We start from the raw sequence: 17768 nt of genomic DNA, 5'->3' as shown, positions 1-17768 counted from the left end.
TGATCTTTACCCTCTATATTTGCCACATCTTGTAACAGAATGGAGAAATAACGTGCCAATCTCAAACTATTCTGTATCTCCTCCCGCATGAGGTCCTCACTGAATTTGAGGATTTCCTTCTGGTCAATCTTTTCAGCACAGATAGGGTTGAGAGACTGTTGCCCTCCATGACTTCCCATTGGCTCATCTGTGTTGAGGTTTGCATCATTCCTTATGCTGAATCCAGTGAAGGCAAGAGTTTCCTTGAAATGGACTTTAAGGATTTCCTTTGCTTTGGAGTTGGAGGCATTCCCGCTCTTTTGGTCCTCTTGCTGTAACTCATATGAAACACTATTCTCTACAGCCTCTTCTTTCACTTCCTCATTCACCTCATGTGTTGCACCGTCATCTGTACAAAAGGATACATAGTCATGGCAATCAAAATGTGTTACACAACATATTTACACATACATTCAATATATTATTATAATTATGCCATGCAAACATGATTAAATCTTTGATGGATTTAAAAATGTTTTAAAATAAGGTGAACGAGTGTAAACAAATACAAAAGTATCAAAGTGAGCCACTAACAAAAAATTAAGAGAAAACGCATTGACCATGTGAATTGACCATGCAAATAGCACTTGGTCTATGACATCAGTAATGTCCAAGTTATGTCATTCATTTAGGGGTACATACTGTATACATGGTTCATGTTTTTAAGCTATGTAGGGCCTATTATATGTTTGCAAAAGTCATTGGTGTTTTGGTTATGGAAAGGTGAGAGTTGTAATTCCCCCATTATGCTATGTGCAGTCATGTAAGTAATATTACTGGGAAATAAGTAATCACTGGAAAAAATCACAAGACTGCGGCTTCAATGAAAATGCTGCTATTTAAACATCTTCCCAGTGACATGGTGACACGAAATCTACAGTATAAAGCATATAAAATGTAAGCCTAATGATGAAGTAACGTAACCTTTTACAATACTGCCTAGTTAAAACCTCAGTCAATCAGCGCCAGCCAGTGTTCCTATCTTGCATTGAATAGCACTAAAACACAGCTGTAAGCTAGTTGAGCTACAATGAAATCATAACGTAGTTTTGTAAACCAGGTCTTGCCGTATATACAAATCTAAACTAACTTAGCAGTAAACTTAAATATAAATAAATAATAATAATTTATATTTATTATAATAAAATATAATATATTATATAGCCCATTCCAATCTTGTGCAGGTCTACAATCTTGTCCCTGATGTCCTTAGACAACTCTTTGGTCTTGCCCATGGTGGAGAGATTGGAATGTGATTGATTGTGGACAGGTGTCTTTTATACAGGTAGTTGAGATTAGGAGTACTTTAACGTGAGAGGACTAATCTGTGTGCCTCATGGTCCCATAACCGGTCTGTGGGAGCCAGAATTCTTGCTGGTTGGTAGGGGGTGAAATACTTATTTTACTCAATAAAACAGATTTTTTTTTTTTTTAATTCATATAACATTATATGCTGTCTCTCTGTTAAAATGAACCTACCATTAAAATTATAGACGGTCCATTTCTTTATAAGGGGATTGTAGCACCCTATAATGTAATAATTTCCTGATAATGTAATAACGCCTGATAATGTAATAAAATGTCCACTTAACTCCATCGAAAATGTAATAAAACCCAATAATGTAATAATTTACCAATAATGTAATAAAATAACCTGACTGATATTGTAATAACATTTTGACTGATAATGTAATACCTTATTACATTATTGGGAATTTATTACACTTTCAGGTGGGTCATTTTTTTTTTAAACTGATAATGTAATACTATGTTCATTTTCAATCCAGAGTTCTACATTTAGTTTTTTAAGAATCTAAGACTGTTGTATACACTGGATTTAAGAATCTAAGAATATTATTTACACTGGAATTGAAATAACAGAATGACTACTGGGTTAAATGACAGACTTGCATATGTGCAGATTACTCAGGGACATGAACAAAACCTTTGGTAACTCTTCATTTGAGGAGGGGATACAGTGGGTGCGGAAAGTATTCAGACCCCTTCAGTTTTTCCACATTTTGTTGTATTATAGCCTCAATTTAAAATGAATCAAATTAAAATAATTTGCCATCAATCCACACACAATACCCCAGAATCAGTTTTCTTTTAATTTTTGTAAACTTTTTAAAATTGAAATACTAGCAGGGTTTCCGTTAGAAAAAATTGGTGCCGGTCAAAGTGTCCGGAAAGATTTCAATGTGTCGGACAAACGGGAGAAATTCCGGTCATCATATTCAAATATAATATAGGTGTTTGTCGCGGTGATTAGCTGTTGTGTAGCCTATATATGCCATTTAATGTCTATTTCTCATCCGATACGATTAGATGCAAACGATATAATAATATAGGCTTTCATGATTCGCATGCGCTACTGTCCAGGGCTGCACGCGCGCCACACTGGGCCTAGTCACCTTTGCTACTTTGAATTACGACTGTAGGCTAAGATGTTTATTTCAATTGCATTAATGGGATTTGAGGATGTAATTGGTAATTTTAAGTATGCCTAGTTTAGCTTTTGATGAGACAGGGTTGCCAGATGGGGCGGGTTACCGCCGAATGGGCTACTGGGTTTAGCGGTTATTTAGCGGACTAGTTAGGCTGTAAATTGTCAATCCCAACTGGCAACCCTGCCGCTGTTTGTTCATCGCGTAGGCTAGTCTACACATTAATAATAAAAGAAAAAATATAGCCTATATATTCGTCTTTTTTAATGTAGAAGGAATCAGAATATGTGACAAATTAATTTTAGCAAATTGTATTCAAATTGTGCTTAAAGGGAATTATTTTATCGGACAAAGACCGGTAATTACCGGTTAACGCAACCCAGAATACTAGAAAACCCCCATGTACAAAGTATTCAGACCCTTTGCTATGACACTCTTAAAATGAGCTAGAATGCAAAAATGTCATCAACAAATTACTCCATAGGTTGAATTGAGTCCATCTTAATGCAAGAACAATAGTTTGTGTAATTTTGGAATGAAACTATTTGTTTTTATAGGCTTTCTAATTTGCATAGGAGTCAATGAGACTCTGTGTAGATCAGGTTGCCATAAAACATTGAGAAAATGGAGAGTAACAAAACTGCTCAGGAATGTGACCCTGAGGCCTGGGGAGACTTACATAAATCTACAAAATTGAATGGTGGAGGGGTAAAAGCACAGCCGATGGGACAACATCATCGGAGTCACTCTACAAAATTGGTCTATAATTGGTCTATCTAATATCCATAATTGTGTTTGCAACAATGAATTCAAGTGAGACAGCAAAGAAAGTTGCTGGAAATGTGTTTATTTGGTTTTACTACAAAGCATTACGTTTAGTACAATTTAGTAGATTTTTTGATTTTCTGTTGTGATTCTGGGGTATTGTGTGTGGATTGATGGCAAATTATTTTAATTTGATTCATTTTAAATTGAGGCTATAATACAACAAAATGTGGAAAAACTGAAGGGGTCTGAATACTTTCCGCACCCACTGTATACCCTCCTCAAATGAAGAGTTACCAAAGGTTTTGTTCATGTCCCTGAGTAATCTGCACATATGCAAGTCTGTCATTTAACCCAGTAGTCATTCTGTTATTTCCATGTTATTTTCAAATCCAGTGTATACAACAGTCTTAGATTCTTAAAAACCAAAATGTAGAACTCTGGATTGAAAATGAACATAGTATTACATTATCAGTTTAAAAAGAAAATGACCCACCTGAAAGTGTAATAAATTCCCAATAATGTAATAAAGTATTACATTATCAGTAAAAATGTTATTACAATATCAGTCAGGTTATTTTATTACATTATTGGTCAATTATTACATTATTGGTTTTTTATTACATTTTCGATGGAGTTAAGTGGACATTGTATTACATTATCAGGCATTATTACATTATCAGGAAATTATTACATTATAGGGTGCTACAGGGATAAACTAACAAAATCAGCAGGGGGTGAAATACTAATTTCCCCCACTGTACCTCTGTTATCATTCACTCAGTTCAGATCAGTCCAACAGGAGTGGTGGAAATAAGCTCACTGGCTCACCAATCAGTGGCTATAAAGTGCCTATATATGCAAATGTATTAAAACTGAAACACCTCATGTGCAGAAGTATTCATACCCATATATATATATCCTAATCTACACAGTGTGTAATCAGAGACCCTATAAAAAGAAAGTTATTAATTCCAAAATTACATAAACTATTATCCTTGCATCAAGATGGACTCAATTCAAGTTACTGAGTGATTTGTTGATGACATTTTAGTTTTTCAGCTCATTTTAAGAGTGTCATAGCAATGGGTATGAATACTTATGCACAAGGTATTTCTCTGCTTACATTTTAATACATTTGCACACATTTTAAAAACTTGTTTTCACTTTGTCATTATGAGGTATTGTGTGTGGATTGATGACATTATTTTTTTGGATTTAATCATTTTAAAATTGAGTCTATAACACATTGTACACACTGTATATCATTAATTTCAAAGTAAAAATAATGGATGTACCAATCAGAGATCGCCCCTTTAAAGGTCCCCTAGTATATCTTTTTCAATTTACTTCAAGTTAATATAGGTCTCTGGGGTCCCCAAAACATGTTTTTTTTTGATGAAAATACCACTCAGATGAAGCATTCTAGCATGCCTCTATACCCGTGTTTCAGTCCTTTTGTCGACAGGTTGTTTTTGTTGTCCGTAGCTTTAAATGCAAATTAGTTGCTGCTCATTTATATTTAAACAGAGGACATAGATCAAACAAAATAGTTTTGCATGTTGGAGGTTAACGTTTTGCAATCAATGTATTGAGTGCAATGTTTGAATGCAACGAATAGTAAAGGATAAACAAGATAAATGACTCATGTTATGGATTTAACGTGTTGAACGCCAGCGAGTAATACTTAAGCATTACATTTCTCAGGGAACATTGTTTTCAATGGATTATCGAGTTACAAGAAAAGCTATTTAATTGTGAATTGTTACTGCTGAGCTTGTGTCTGTGACTAAGCTACTTAGTAGGGATGTAGCCGATTCCGAATACGTTATTCAGGAAAGCACAAATAATGTGATGGAAGCAGATATTTCTTCTACCCGAAGTTGATCGGAGCAAGTTAGCTGCTGGGTGCTAATCAAAGTTACACAATGTTGCCAAGTAGGGGTGGGCATCAATGATCGATGATCGATTAATTGATCGATAAGGTCTTGGTCGATCACAAAATATTTTGCTCGATAATCTTTTTATTTTTATTTTTTTTATTTATAATAATAATGGAAATTAGTTTGTCCACGTTATGTGTGAGAAATGAACTTTGCATTTGCCTTCGCATTGAATTTCACAACGCAGTACGGCATGACGGAAGTTCCCGTACGTTAGTGTAACCTGACCTCCAGTAATAGGTGCACGATCTCCACTACTTCCTGAAAGGCACCTTGCATGTTTAATTGATTAATCAGCTGTGCGGTAAACTGTTGGAACACACACTGCTTGGAAAATGGCGAAGCGAGCGAAACGAAGCTTGGTGTGGGAGCATTTTGATCTGAAAGGCGACCTCGTTCATTGCAAACACTGCGCAGTGACCTATAAATATAATACGACGACGACCCCGATGAAATACCACCTGCAAGCCGTACACCCGACCCTGACTGCTCCTTCGCTACCTTGTACTTCTCAGCCCTCCATCATGCCTCATCTTATACGCGGGAGGTGTGATGCACAACGCCTACAGTCTCTCGCTGGAGTTTAAATTTAAGTTAAGCTGGACGCTCTTAAGGACACTAACGTTTTCAGTCATCCTCCTATTTGTGAGTAACTGTTTTTTTTACTGCTCCTATGGTGAGTTACTTATTTTCTATATTTTTATTTATAATGTAAAATGTGTTTTTAAGTTAAACAATTTAGGCTACTCACTGCCTTGTTTAAGAGGATTGTTATCTGACTGTAGTGTCTAGTTAATGTGAATGAATGAATGTGTGCATTGTGCAATTCTGCAATAGCAACACAAAAAAAGTTTTTTCCCCAAGGAAAACATGCTTGTTATTTCTGCCCTAGTTTTTTTTTTTATGAAAAAAAAGCTTATTGATTAATCGATAATTGATCGTTAATTCGTTACGATTATCGAAAAAAAAATGTTGATCGTTTGCCCAGCCCTATTGCCAAGCAAAGGGATTCCTGCAGTGTGACCATTTATTTTTCACACGTGTATCGTTTAACTAATACTGTAAACGTTATTGTGGATCCTGCAGCAAGTAAGGCAGTAACTTTCTAGAAAACTACATCTAGGCCTAATACCATAGCTATTATAGTGCTAAACAGCAAAAGAAACACATAGCACAATTATTTAAATACTTACATTTACCTCGTCTGCCGTTTTGTTATGGACACCTGGTATTGATTTGCGTATTAGTAGGCTCATCAGAGATCCACATGTATGTGTTAGTAGGCTCATCAGAGACCCACATGTATGTGCACAAGCACTGAAAAGTAAGAGTTTTTCATAATATGGGACCATTAAGTGGCCGTACAAATATTATTAATATTTAATCATCCTAAATGCATTGGGTTGCAGAAAGGCTATGATTTGTGGAGTGCACATGAGAATTTTGATATTATTGGGTGACAATATATAAAGGGCAAACATTTTTTAAATGTGTTTCTCTGATAGAGAAAGCATTCAATTGAATTACGGACTGTTTGATTGCATAGAGCAGGGGTGGCCAACCAGTCGGAGACTAAGAGCCACAAAACATTGTTGGGGTACCAGAAAGAGCCACATCAAACATGCGGGCTCACAAAAGCGCTCATTCACACATACGCAATACATTACCAATAGGCTATGAGACCAGTGGTGTAATTTCAGCAAAAGCCACGGTATGGCAAGGTCTGAGTGGGGGGGTTGAAGGGGGGTTCCCCCCCTCGTGGATTTTTTTTTCAAAACAGTTGTGCAATAGTCAATTTTGGTGAGTTGTTTCTATACAATTTACTTATGTGACATTAAGGTAATGAATAAAGGAGACAACTACAGTATGCAGGTAGTAGCCTACATCTTTCCTAGCAGGCAGACTGGTTCAATCTCCTTAGAAACAAAACATAACAGATTTAGCTATTCTCAACTCTAAACAAACTGCACTGTTAAAACGCTAGATTAGACCTGACCTGTGTCCCTGTCACCTGTTTAGACCTCACCTGTGTCCCTGTACTTGTCTCTGCTGCCCTTTGACCAAAAGAGGTCTATGTCCATTTTCCTTTTTTCCCCTGGCATATTTGTTATACCAGCTCACCTAGTAAAAGTGAGACGATTGACAATATCAAAAACATGCTTGCACACACATATAACTTACTCACACACAAGTCAGTGTTACTGGCCCCAATTTGGTACAATTATTACTGAAATTATTGAGAATAGAGACATTGTTGACGTACTGTACGTAAACTAGCTCTTGTAATCTTTAATGTTCGCTAACTAGCGAACTCACTAAAATAACATTAGAACATGTTTGTACTGACAGAACATGACATGAACTTGTTCATTAATATGTTACATTTGAACCAACAGTATGTAAATGGCATTTATACAGTTTGTTTAACACACCTGAATGAACGAGAATCGTGGACAAGGTTTTAACATGAACTCATGGCTTGTTTATTGAGGAACCGATGTCCCGCTCCAGTGTTGCCAGATAGGCCTACTTTTGGTCACTTTGGAAGGGTGGATTCGGCAGCTTTTAGACTGGTTGGGCTTGAAATTGTCAATCCCGTCTGGCAACCCTGCGCTCCACTACAGCGCTTGGCTGGTGGGGTGAGATGGAGCCGGGAGGTTTTGAGTTACCGTTGTGTGGAGTGGATAAAATCACCAAAATGACTAAACGTGTTTTAGATTTTTTTAAATGTTAAGCCAGGTATGGCGAGTGCCATAGATTGCCATACCAAAACGACGCCTATTGAGACACAGAGAGCGAACCACACACTTTTAATTAATGGATTAAAGAGCCGCACAGAGACAGGCAAAGAGCCACTGGTTGGCCACCCCTGGCATAGAGGCTATGACTGCACGATAACCACACATTGCACAACCACTTTACCCAGTCTCAAGAGACAAAACGATTGCCAATAAAAGTAAAACAACATTGGTTCTTCCCACTTGCTGACATTTTTCAGACTTGAATGTTTACCGCTTAATAGTAGAATTATGAGGCGGCCGTCTCCGTCATATTTCTTGCCGCCTCCAGCTCTCAACAAAACTCTGACGGTCGTATTTTCTACAAGCGTTGCACTCGGTGGATTTATGTTATTTCTAACTGCAATTGTGGCATTGCGCAGACGTGGTGGCTGGGGCACTATTTAACCCGAACCCTGGTGGCGCTGTACTGCAAATAAGCTTAGCTTTCGTGTTTGCTAGCGAAATAGCTGTGCACGTAAAGACAAAACAGGGAACCAGCGCTTGCTGTTCCATTATCCAGAATGACAAGTTGAGCCTATAGCGTTAATCAGTGTTACTTTTAATGTATTATTTGCAAAATGATCAATTTTTAAGTCTATCAGGGTTTTCAATCGCTGAAAAGTTCTATTCATCAGACAGTCAACAATAGGTTTTGGACTGATATGGTACTACTGTCATTAACAAGGACTAACAAACTGTCTCTGTCATAACACCTCATTTTGTGCCAGGAAAAACCCTGAGTAGATGTTTTTTGATGACACAATGCAATGCTGTTGTTATTTATTTATTTTTCAGTTATTGTGCTTTGTTATATATAAGTGATCAATAAAAAAATTCCCTGGCGAGGGAGGAAACAGTGTAGTTCACTGACTGAACTACTTAACTAGTTAGCGAGCTGAACTGATAGTTCGGCCATGTACACTGAGTAGGTCTACGCAGTCAGAGCTCCGAGAAGCACTGAACGATTCGGTGAACGACTCTTTTGAACAAATCTTTAGTGAACTGATTTTAATGAATGACTTCACTGAAAGGAACTGCTTTGCCCATCACTAATTTCAACTTTGCATCACGAGATGGTCTATCCAGCAGCAGCGGAGTTTAGACAGGAAGATGAAAGCCGTCATTTCCAAGATGGCGTCCCAGATGGCGCCGGGGCGATTAAAATGGCTATATCTCAAATTAAGAAAATGGTGCAAAGGATTTCTCAACTGATTCTGGTACCTCTGGGCATGCTCACTAACATACTAAAAATCTAGGAAAATACACCTTCCAGAAAGGCTTCATTTTCAAGATGGCGTCCAAAATTGCGGCCGGCCAAGCTTAAAATGGCTATATATATGTCAATAGAAAAATTATATAAATGATTTTGTCATTTGATTCTGGTACCCCAAGTACCCCTAGACATACTTAGGAACATACTAAAGTTTTAGGGAAATACACCTTCCGAAGAGGCTTAACTTTCAAAATGGTGTCCAAAAATGTCGACTGGGAGCTTAGAATGCCTGTATCTCAAATGGGAAAAAAATTCTAAAAGGATTTATAAACTGATTCTGGCACCTCTATACATTAATAACGAGCAAAATATCTAGCTAAATATATCTGCTAGGAATGCATCATTTGCATCATCAAAATGGCTGCCTGTAGCTTATTTTGGCTAAAATTAAAATTGGTTATTATATTCAACCTAGAAAGCTGGCTTTGGTGTTGAACACAAAATAAATGACCCACTTATTGTGGTCTTTAGGCCTACTCATCATCATCTTCAGGATCCTCTGGGAGAAACTTGTTATGTGGATTGTCACATTCATGAAGTTGACATGGTCCACAGACAGTAGTACAAGGTAGTCCATATTTTCTGCATGAGCAGCGAAGTGTCTTGCAGGCAGTGGTACAGTTACAATGAATGACCTGCTAGGCCAATTTGCAAAGGGGCAAGGACAGCTCGTGGTCGGACTGCCTGTATGATTGCGTGAGCAATACTAGCAATTTTCTGCTCTGTCTCTTTACCGACAAACAAAGCTTTTAACACAATGTGGAGTGATTGTGTAATATAGTCAAGGGCATTCTGTAGTTTTAGTGTCTCTGTAGTCGGGTACTCATTAACAGGTGGAACATTAGTAATAATGTCACTTATGAGTTTTGCAGCTGTTTCAAGTAAGTGTCTCTTCTCAGACTCTTCATCACTGTTTTGTTTTGTGTTGTTATAGTAGGATCTGAGTATGTCTGATGTTTTCTCTCTTATTGTAACAATACAATCCAAGCCATCTCCTTCTGCAATAAATATGCTATTTGCATATCGTTGCATCAGCAATGTTTTTAGGTATTGATTACTATATGGGATGGAATCGGCCTTAGACAAATACTCTTGCATTTTACACCTAAGTGCAGAAACGGTCAGCTGTCCATCATCATTCGTTTCAAAGTAAGCACACATTTTTGAGAAGGCTTGTTCTTGGTCCTCATTCTTTGGCCTTCCAGACTTTCTCCGCTTTGGATTACAATCAGGCTGAAATTCCATGGGAACATCACTGTCACACCGGAAATGTGTGCTACAAGCATTATGATACACACAGTCTGCAGCATGTAGATCACTATTAGGGCTGGGTATCGCCACTGATTTCCCAAAACGATTCGATTCCGATTCACAGCTCCCAATTCGATTCGATTCACGATTCGATTCCGATTCGATCTAGTTACAATATACATTTTTTGCTTGAATATGAAAGAGATTCTCCGAACTAATGCTATAAATTGTTCAAGGAACCCTATAACATGTAGCATTGTTAAACATATCAATGAATTGACTCCAAAGCAGTTACATGAATGTACTTTTTATTTACATATGACTTTGCTTTTGTCCAGCTCATCTCTATCGTCACATTTTTTAAATCCAAAATGCACCCAGACATCTGACTTTAAGCCTGGTGGTGACTTGAGTGTCCCTGCCATTGCCATGTTTTTAGATGTTAGTGTTGAGACCTCACGTTGCGTGAGATATGATAAATTATTGTAGTGCGAGATCTGGCCACGAGATCTCGTTGCGGGTTGAAGCTGCAAGCAAAAAAAAAAAGAAAAAAAAAAAAGATCGATCTCGGGATTTATGAATCGATAAATCGCTAATTTAATGAAGATCGATTCAGAATCGGGAAATCGATTTTTTGAACCCAGCCCTAATCACTATTATAGTATTCAATTCTACCTTTGACTTTGAATGACCACTCATCATTTCGTTTATCACAGCTTTGCAATATAGACTTTGCAAAGTTGTCTGTTTTCACGTAACTGTAGTCGGCACGTCCTTCATGAACATTTGTGCCGCAGAAAAGGCAATCAGTTTGGCTATTGAATGGAGCTTCAGACTGCCTAGTACTAGTCCTTTTATTAGTGGTACTTGATTCACCGCTCTGTTTCCTCTGTAAATGTAAATCAATATCTCGGCTATGCATGTACATTTTGCGGCATTCTGAATGTACTTTCATGCCAGCAGTCACATGAACAGTGTCACCTCTTTTAACACTAGCTTTATTGATCCCATCAGCAACTTTCTGACGAATCTCAACAAAATCACTTCCATCTTCTAATTTACAAATGGGACAGATCTGGGCACTGAATTCACTCATCACTTTAGAAATCAGATAATGGTCAAAAAGAAGGATTCAACTATGCTAGCTTGAGAGCTGGAGAGTGCAAACACCTCTGGCAAAGACTAGGATGAAACTGGGACTTAAATAACACTGCCAGGCCAGACATGCCCAGGCATGCCCAAACACAGGACTAGGTCAGAAAAGAAAGAAAGAAACTGATTCAGAAAAAGAAGGCTTCAACTATGGTAGTTTGGGAGCTGGAGAGTGCAAACACCTCTAACTATAACAACTATAATGGTCAAAAAGAAGGCTTCAACTATGCTAGCTTGAGAGCTGAGAGTGCAAACACCTCTGTCAAAGACTAGAATGAAACTGGGGCTTAAATAACACTGCCAGGTCAGACACGCCCAGACATGCCCAAACACAGGACTTGGTCAGAAACGAATAAATTAAAATAAACTGATTCAGAAAAAGAAGGCTTCAACAATGGTAGTTTGGGAGCTGGAGAGTGCAAACACCTCTAACTATAACAACTATAATGGTCAAAAAGAAGGCTTCAAGTATAGTAGTTTGAGAGCTGGAGAGTGCAAACACCTTTTTTAGTAAGCTATTTGTATTTGTATAGTCATTTTAAGCTCCTGGGCGCCAGTTTGGACGCCATCTTGAAAATGATGCCTTTCCGGAAGGTGTATTTTCCTAGATTTTTAGTATGTTCACAAGCATGTCTAGAGGTATCAGAATCAAGTGAAAAATCATAGTTATATATTTTTTTCTATTGAGATATATAGCCATTTTAAGCTTGGTCTGCCGCCATTTTGGACGCCATCTTGAAAATTAAGCCTTTCTGGAAGGTGTATTTTCCTAGATTTTTAGTATGTTAGTGAACATGCCCAGAGGTACCAGAATCAGTTGAGAAATCCTTTGCACCATATTCTCAATTTGAGATATAGCCATTTTAATATCTCCACCGCCATCTGGGACGCCATCTTGGAAATGGCGGCTTTCGGGGGGTCGATTTTGGTCGACTTTTAGTATGTTATTTAGCACGCCCAATACTATCGGAATCCATCAAAAACCTTTTGTATCAATTTTTTTGGGGTGAAGTGCTTTTTTTCATAGATTGATTCACCTACTCCTCCTCTGGCAACTATAACAGCTTGCAAGAGTCTTTCAATTTTTGTTTTTTGAATTTTCCGCCATTCTTCCTGGCAGAACAAACACCTCTAGCTCAGAAATATTCTTCGGCCTTCTTGAAGGTTTTCTTTTGCATACTTCAGATGCTTAATTTTTTGTTGAGGTTGTAGGAAAGGCTTCTTTCTTCTGCCATGTAGGTCTTTGTTGTCCTATGAACAAATAGACCGGTGTCTTTTTCTCTTTTTTCCAGCTCTTTTGCAGTGATGTGTGGGTTCTTCTGAGCATCTTGGTCTTCCAGATCTTGCCATGACAATTGTTCCATTTATTTTCCATTTTCTGATGTTTCTGACAGTGGAAATGGGTAGTTTGAAACATTGCAAGAGTTTTTTGTAGCCTTCTCCTTGATGGTGGAAGTGAACTATCTTGATTCTGACATCCTTGGACAACTGGAACCCATGGTTTTTAACACCGGACACAACAGCCACCGCAGTCAGATACTTTAGAAGGCATGGAGTTACTTCAGAATATATACCGTATTTTCTGCACTATAAGGCGCACCGGATTATAAGGCGCACCTTCAATGAATGGCCTATTTTAGAACTGTTTTCATATACAGGGCGCACCGGATTATAAGGCGCACCGGATTATAAGGCGCATAGAATAGATACTGCAGTCAAACGTTTGACTGGGGTTGCGTTACGCCCAAGCTCCACCTACTGCGTTGCGTCACCTCTCCATCGGTGTTGTGTCAACTTCCCGTTGTCCAAGCTCCACCTGAGCGTTGTCACCGTCAACGTTCTACCTGCTCCACTGTCAAAAATATATATTTTTCCACCTCAAGTATCAGCCGTTCGTCATCCATTTTTGCAACAAGCGTCAAGGACCTGCGGTGATTCACAGCTGACTCGCGTGAACAGCAATTCGCAATAGCTGCAACCACGAGATATAGAGTAGTTAGCTACAAGCATTTTCAATCTGCTATTATCTCTATTAGTGGATTAACCGCTGTGGTGATTTAACAGCTGATAAAAATACATCAAGTAGACTACAAACAGAGCAAAACAACACCAGAAAACAACCAATAGGCTATACAATTATAACCAACAACCAATATGTGACAGCTCCTGGTGAAATGTACAACGTACTTTTTCAGTTTTTACACATGCTTAAACTACAGATTGTAAGCTTTCAAATGATGTGTCATACATTCAAATCAGAGAAAGATTGAACACGACAGGCGTATTTGAATGTTGGTTCACCTCAAACATTGAATGGGAGAAAAGTGACTCTGACCAAACCACAACAAACGCTGCTAGCGGCTAACAGCTAACAAAACACATCGCTACGAAGGTCTAAACTGTATTTTAATAACATGACAACATACTGGGAGAACATCGACATGCTAAAAACACATAACTACACAACTAGATGAACACACAGTTCTTGCTTTTGAACACGAGCTAAAACGAAACTATGTTTACAAGTCAACCCTCCCTTACCGGTAGCCTCCGGCAAACGAGAATAATGAATCCAATACACAAATGATAAGTGTTTAGTGATCGTTAAACTGTTGTTTATTATATCGAGTGGGTACTTTAAAACTTCAAGTTGAAAGCACCAAGAATCTCACTTTGTTCCCTCGGAAACTCTGTTTAGTCTTCTTTACTTGGGGGTCTTTATACACACACAAGTGGTGTGGGACTGTAAGCACAGTATACCGGTGTTTACTGATTACCGTAATGCTGCAAGCGGTGCGGCTTTGTAGTTTACCAGTCGTACTGAAACATTTTGACAGAGCGCCTTGAGCGCCGTGTACAACCAGTATGGATCAACAAATTAACCAATTGATCCATATATAAGGCGCTAGTTATAAGGCGCACTGTCGTTTTTTTTGAAAATTAAAGGCTTTTAAGTGCGCCTTATAGTGCGGAAAATACGGTAGTTCAATCCTGGAATTATAGTCCCCTGACTCATTGAAGCCCTAGCGAGTAAATCACCTTGGTCTGGGCCTTAGTAATCATCTTCTCAAAAGGTAACAAAGAATAATCCAAAAGGGTTCACACAATTTTGCACAGGGCCCCTTTTCTTTCTTATCATTTAAAAAATACAATTCAATCACTTGGAGATTAATTGTAACAGACATTTAAACCAGGGGTGGCCACATTTTTAAAATTAAGTATTAGTAAGTAATTATTAAATTCACGACATTCATGAAAATGTGTTATGCCTGCATACTTCCAGTTGAGTTGGATGAGACGTAGACCCCCCCCCCCCTCCCAAAAGGTGACAAGTTTGCACCCCTGCTACATGGTATTAGCATGTGAACATTTATTTTCTCCAATGTTAATGTTTTATTGACCAAGTATGTAGAATTCTCTCAGTAGGACTTAAAGACTTCCTTATTAATTACCTTTAGTTTTCTTCAAGGAAGCAAGCTCATCCTCAGTCTAAATGGATGAAAAGAGGCATACTTAGTCAGACGTACTTGTACCAAATTCTACACATAACGACATGAGATATGATCAAACAGTGTGTAGGTCTGTTAACAATGTAAAAATTTATACAATATAAAATGTATTGATAGGTCAGCAAACATCAGTCATTATTGTAATTAGGGACTAATAGACATCTTATGGTAGGAAGCACATATATTTATTGCTGGTGGTTGTTCAGGTCGATCCAAATAGCGTGTGGCCAGAAATGTGTTACCTTAATTCATCCTTCAAGACAAAAAAAAATGGGCCACCTAAGAATCATTTGTGAATAATATTAACATATTTACAAAGAACTTACAGGATCTCTTATTCTTTTCCTGTTGCGGGTGGATGGACTGTTCTGGCTTGTAAAGTCAAATATTGTTGGAATGGCACCCTCCTTCAGGACTGTTCTTAAGGTACTCTGAAAAAAGAAAAAAGAAAAACGGGCAAATCAACATTATTGTCACTTTATGTCTGAGTGCAAGTACCTACAGGATTTTGTGCATGTTGATAAGACCTTTTTTTCTGAATACAAACACGCCAATGCATAGCTCTCAGAATGAACAAGTGCCATTTTTGAAAAGAAACCATGAAAATAAAGCCTTTCACACTGTTTCAAATGAGGACATTATATTGAATAAATGCACTTCAGGAGCCTCTACACGAGCATCCACTAGGTGGAGCTAATAGCTCACATTCATTATTTGACATGCATGCATAATGTTAAGTTAAATGTGAATTCAAATTCAAAATCACAAACATACAGGCATACATCATCATGTAGTAGGCAAACATCACCACAATTATTTTACACTACACTACGCAGATTCACCAATCCCCTGCCCCTCTGCTAGTCATAAACACACTGATGGACTCATACTTACGTGCTGACACATCCAGGAGGGCTCAAAGTGATTCGCACAGAGTCTGTGAAGGTTCATCTGCTCCGGGGTCTCACCAGCCAGGTCTGCCCGGCGGCAGTTATCCAACCACTGTTTACATCTGCAAGATGAAATGGAATGATTAGGTCCAAACTTATTTAGATTCCACTTAGTGCGTAAAAACCCAACTTCATGAAATGCTAATACATTTTAGCGCCATCATCTTAATAATGTCCTTTCCCAGTATGGCCGTTGGTGTGCTACATGGCTAGCCTACCACATCACAGCTAGCCAACATTACATTGAGCTGCAAAGCAAGACCGAGCATGAAAGTTGACTGGGTAAAAATAGGACAAAGTTGGCCAGCTATTACTGTATTTCACTATGATTTAATAACTTGATAATGCACCTCAGTAAACGGGTAGAGTGTACTAGTAATAATAACCACAGCTGCACTATCGCCGGATAAAGCTATTGTTGCTAACACGGGCAAGAAAAAGCTAGAGGGGTCGGTGTAATTGTGGGAATAGAAACGAATATTTCCAATTGCAATAAAAGTTGTGTAGCACATGGAAACGAGCGTTCATACATTATGTTTCAATACAGGGGCATCTAATCATTATGGAATTTACGATAGTTACATATTCCCAATTGACATCGGGTCATTTTCTTAATCGTAGGACGTTCCATGGCACATTTTTGTTCCAGGGATTAGTCACACCCCAGCTCGAGATTTTTTTCACTGAAACACTATCAACCGCTAGCTACTTTTCAATACAAACAAAAACAAGATAATAGGGACTAAACACGATTAAAATATACAATTAATTACACTGCACTTACCGCTCCGGTTCTAACGGAAATGTGAAGAAGGGCACGTCTGATTTCTCTGTGTCTAGATGACAGTTCGGCGCGGCGCAGCAGACGCTCATGTTGGGCTGCATGCATGTACTCTCTGGCTCAGATAAGTCATGCATCCTACTAATTAATCACAATCCCATCGGGTGAGCCTAAACTCAATACTAGTACTCATCAAATGAACTTCACACCAGAATCGCTACATTATTTCATACTCCAAAAAGTTGATGTTGTTGCGTGGAGCAGTTCTGCGGTGCTCCTAACCAGGAAGGACTCACACCAGAGCGGAAATGAACAAGAACGCTGAATGGCGCATTGATCTCTGCTCTCAATACCATGTGTGCACTAGAAGTCATAACCAGGATATAATAATATGCTGTAATTTCCCCGTCGATTATGGCACTACAATTCTAATGTGTAAATGACTATGAATTCGGGCTATGACAACTATAGCGTAAACTCCACTCCACGAGGCATCTCATCAAATATTCCACTTGTCACGTGACGAACAGTTCAGAGACCACCTGAACCAGAAGTAGTGTATTATTTGAATTGACTGTGCACCAAGATCTAAAAACTCTGCATAATACATAGATCAATGCAAATCTTTACCACTATATAATGAGAGCCTTGTATAACGTTGTACTTAATGGTTTCAATTAAGTCACTGTGTTGTGATCAAAGACATATTTGTTTTCAACAGGGGAAAGCATCGTTATCAAGAATGCCAGTAGCATAGGGGTGAAATGCAATTCCACAAAATGTACACTATATGGACAAAAGTATGTGGACACATGGTCTGGGCTAGGCAACCATATTCTAAAATCTAGTATAAAGTCTTCCCAGAAGAGTGGAAGCTG

At 38.3% G+C, this 17768-nt stretch overlaps 1 protein-coding gene across 1 annotated transcript; it reads right to left on the bottom strand.

The window, feature by feature from the left end:
• Positions 1–6: 6 nt before the first annotated feature.
• LOC308174361 (52 kDa repressor of the inhibitor of the protein kinase-like) lies at positions 7–17170 on the bottom strand (the record flags this gene model as incomplete). The annotated part of the gene is made up of 6 exons (XM_080549439.1): positions 16894–17170; positions 16054–16171; positions 15486–15590; positions 15103–15139; positions 163–388; positions 7–28 (listed from the first exon to the last, which is right to left on the bottom strand). Exons 1-6 carry the CDS (start codon positions 17025–17027, stop codon positions 7–9), a joined length of 642 nt encoding a protein of 213 aa, XP_080405565.1. The 5' UTR covers positions 17028–17170.
• Positions 17171–17768: the final 598 nt, after the last annotated feature.

Source organism: Nansenia antarctica (genome assembly GCF_963989245.1).
Source record: "Nansenia antarctica genome assembly, chromosome: 20".
Taxonomy (NCBI): domain Eukaryota; kingdom Metazoa; phylum Chordata; class Actinopteri; order Argentiniformes; family Microstomatidae; genus Nansenia; species Nansenia antarctica.
This window is presented reverse-complemented; position numbering and strand designations above follow the sequence as displayed.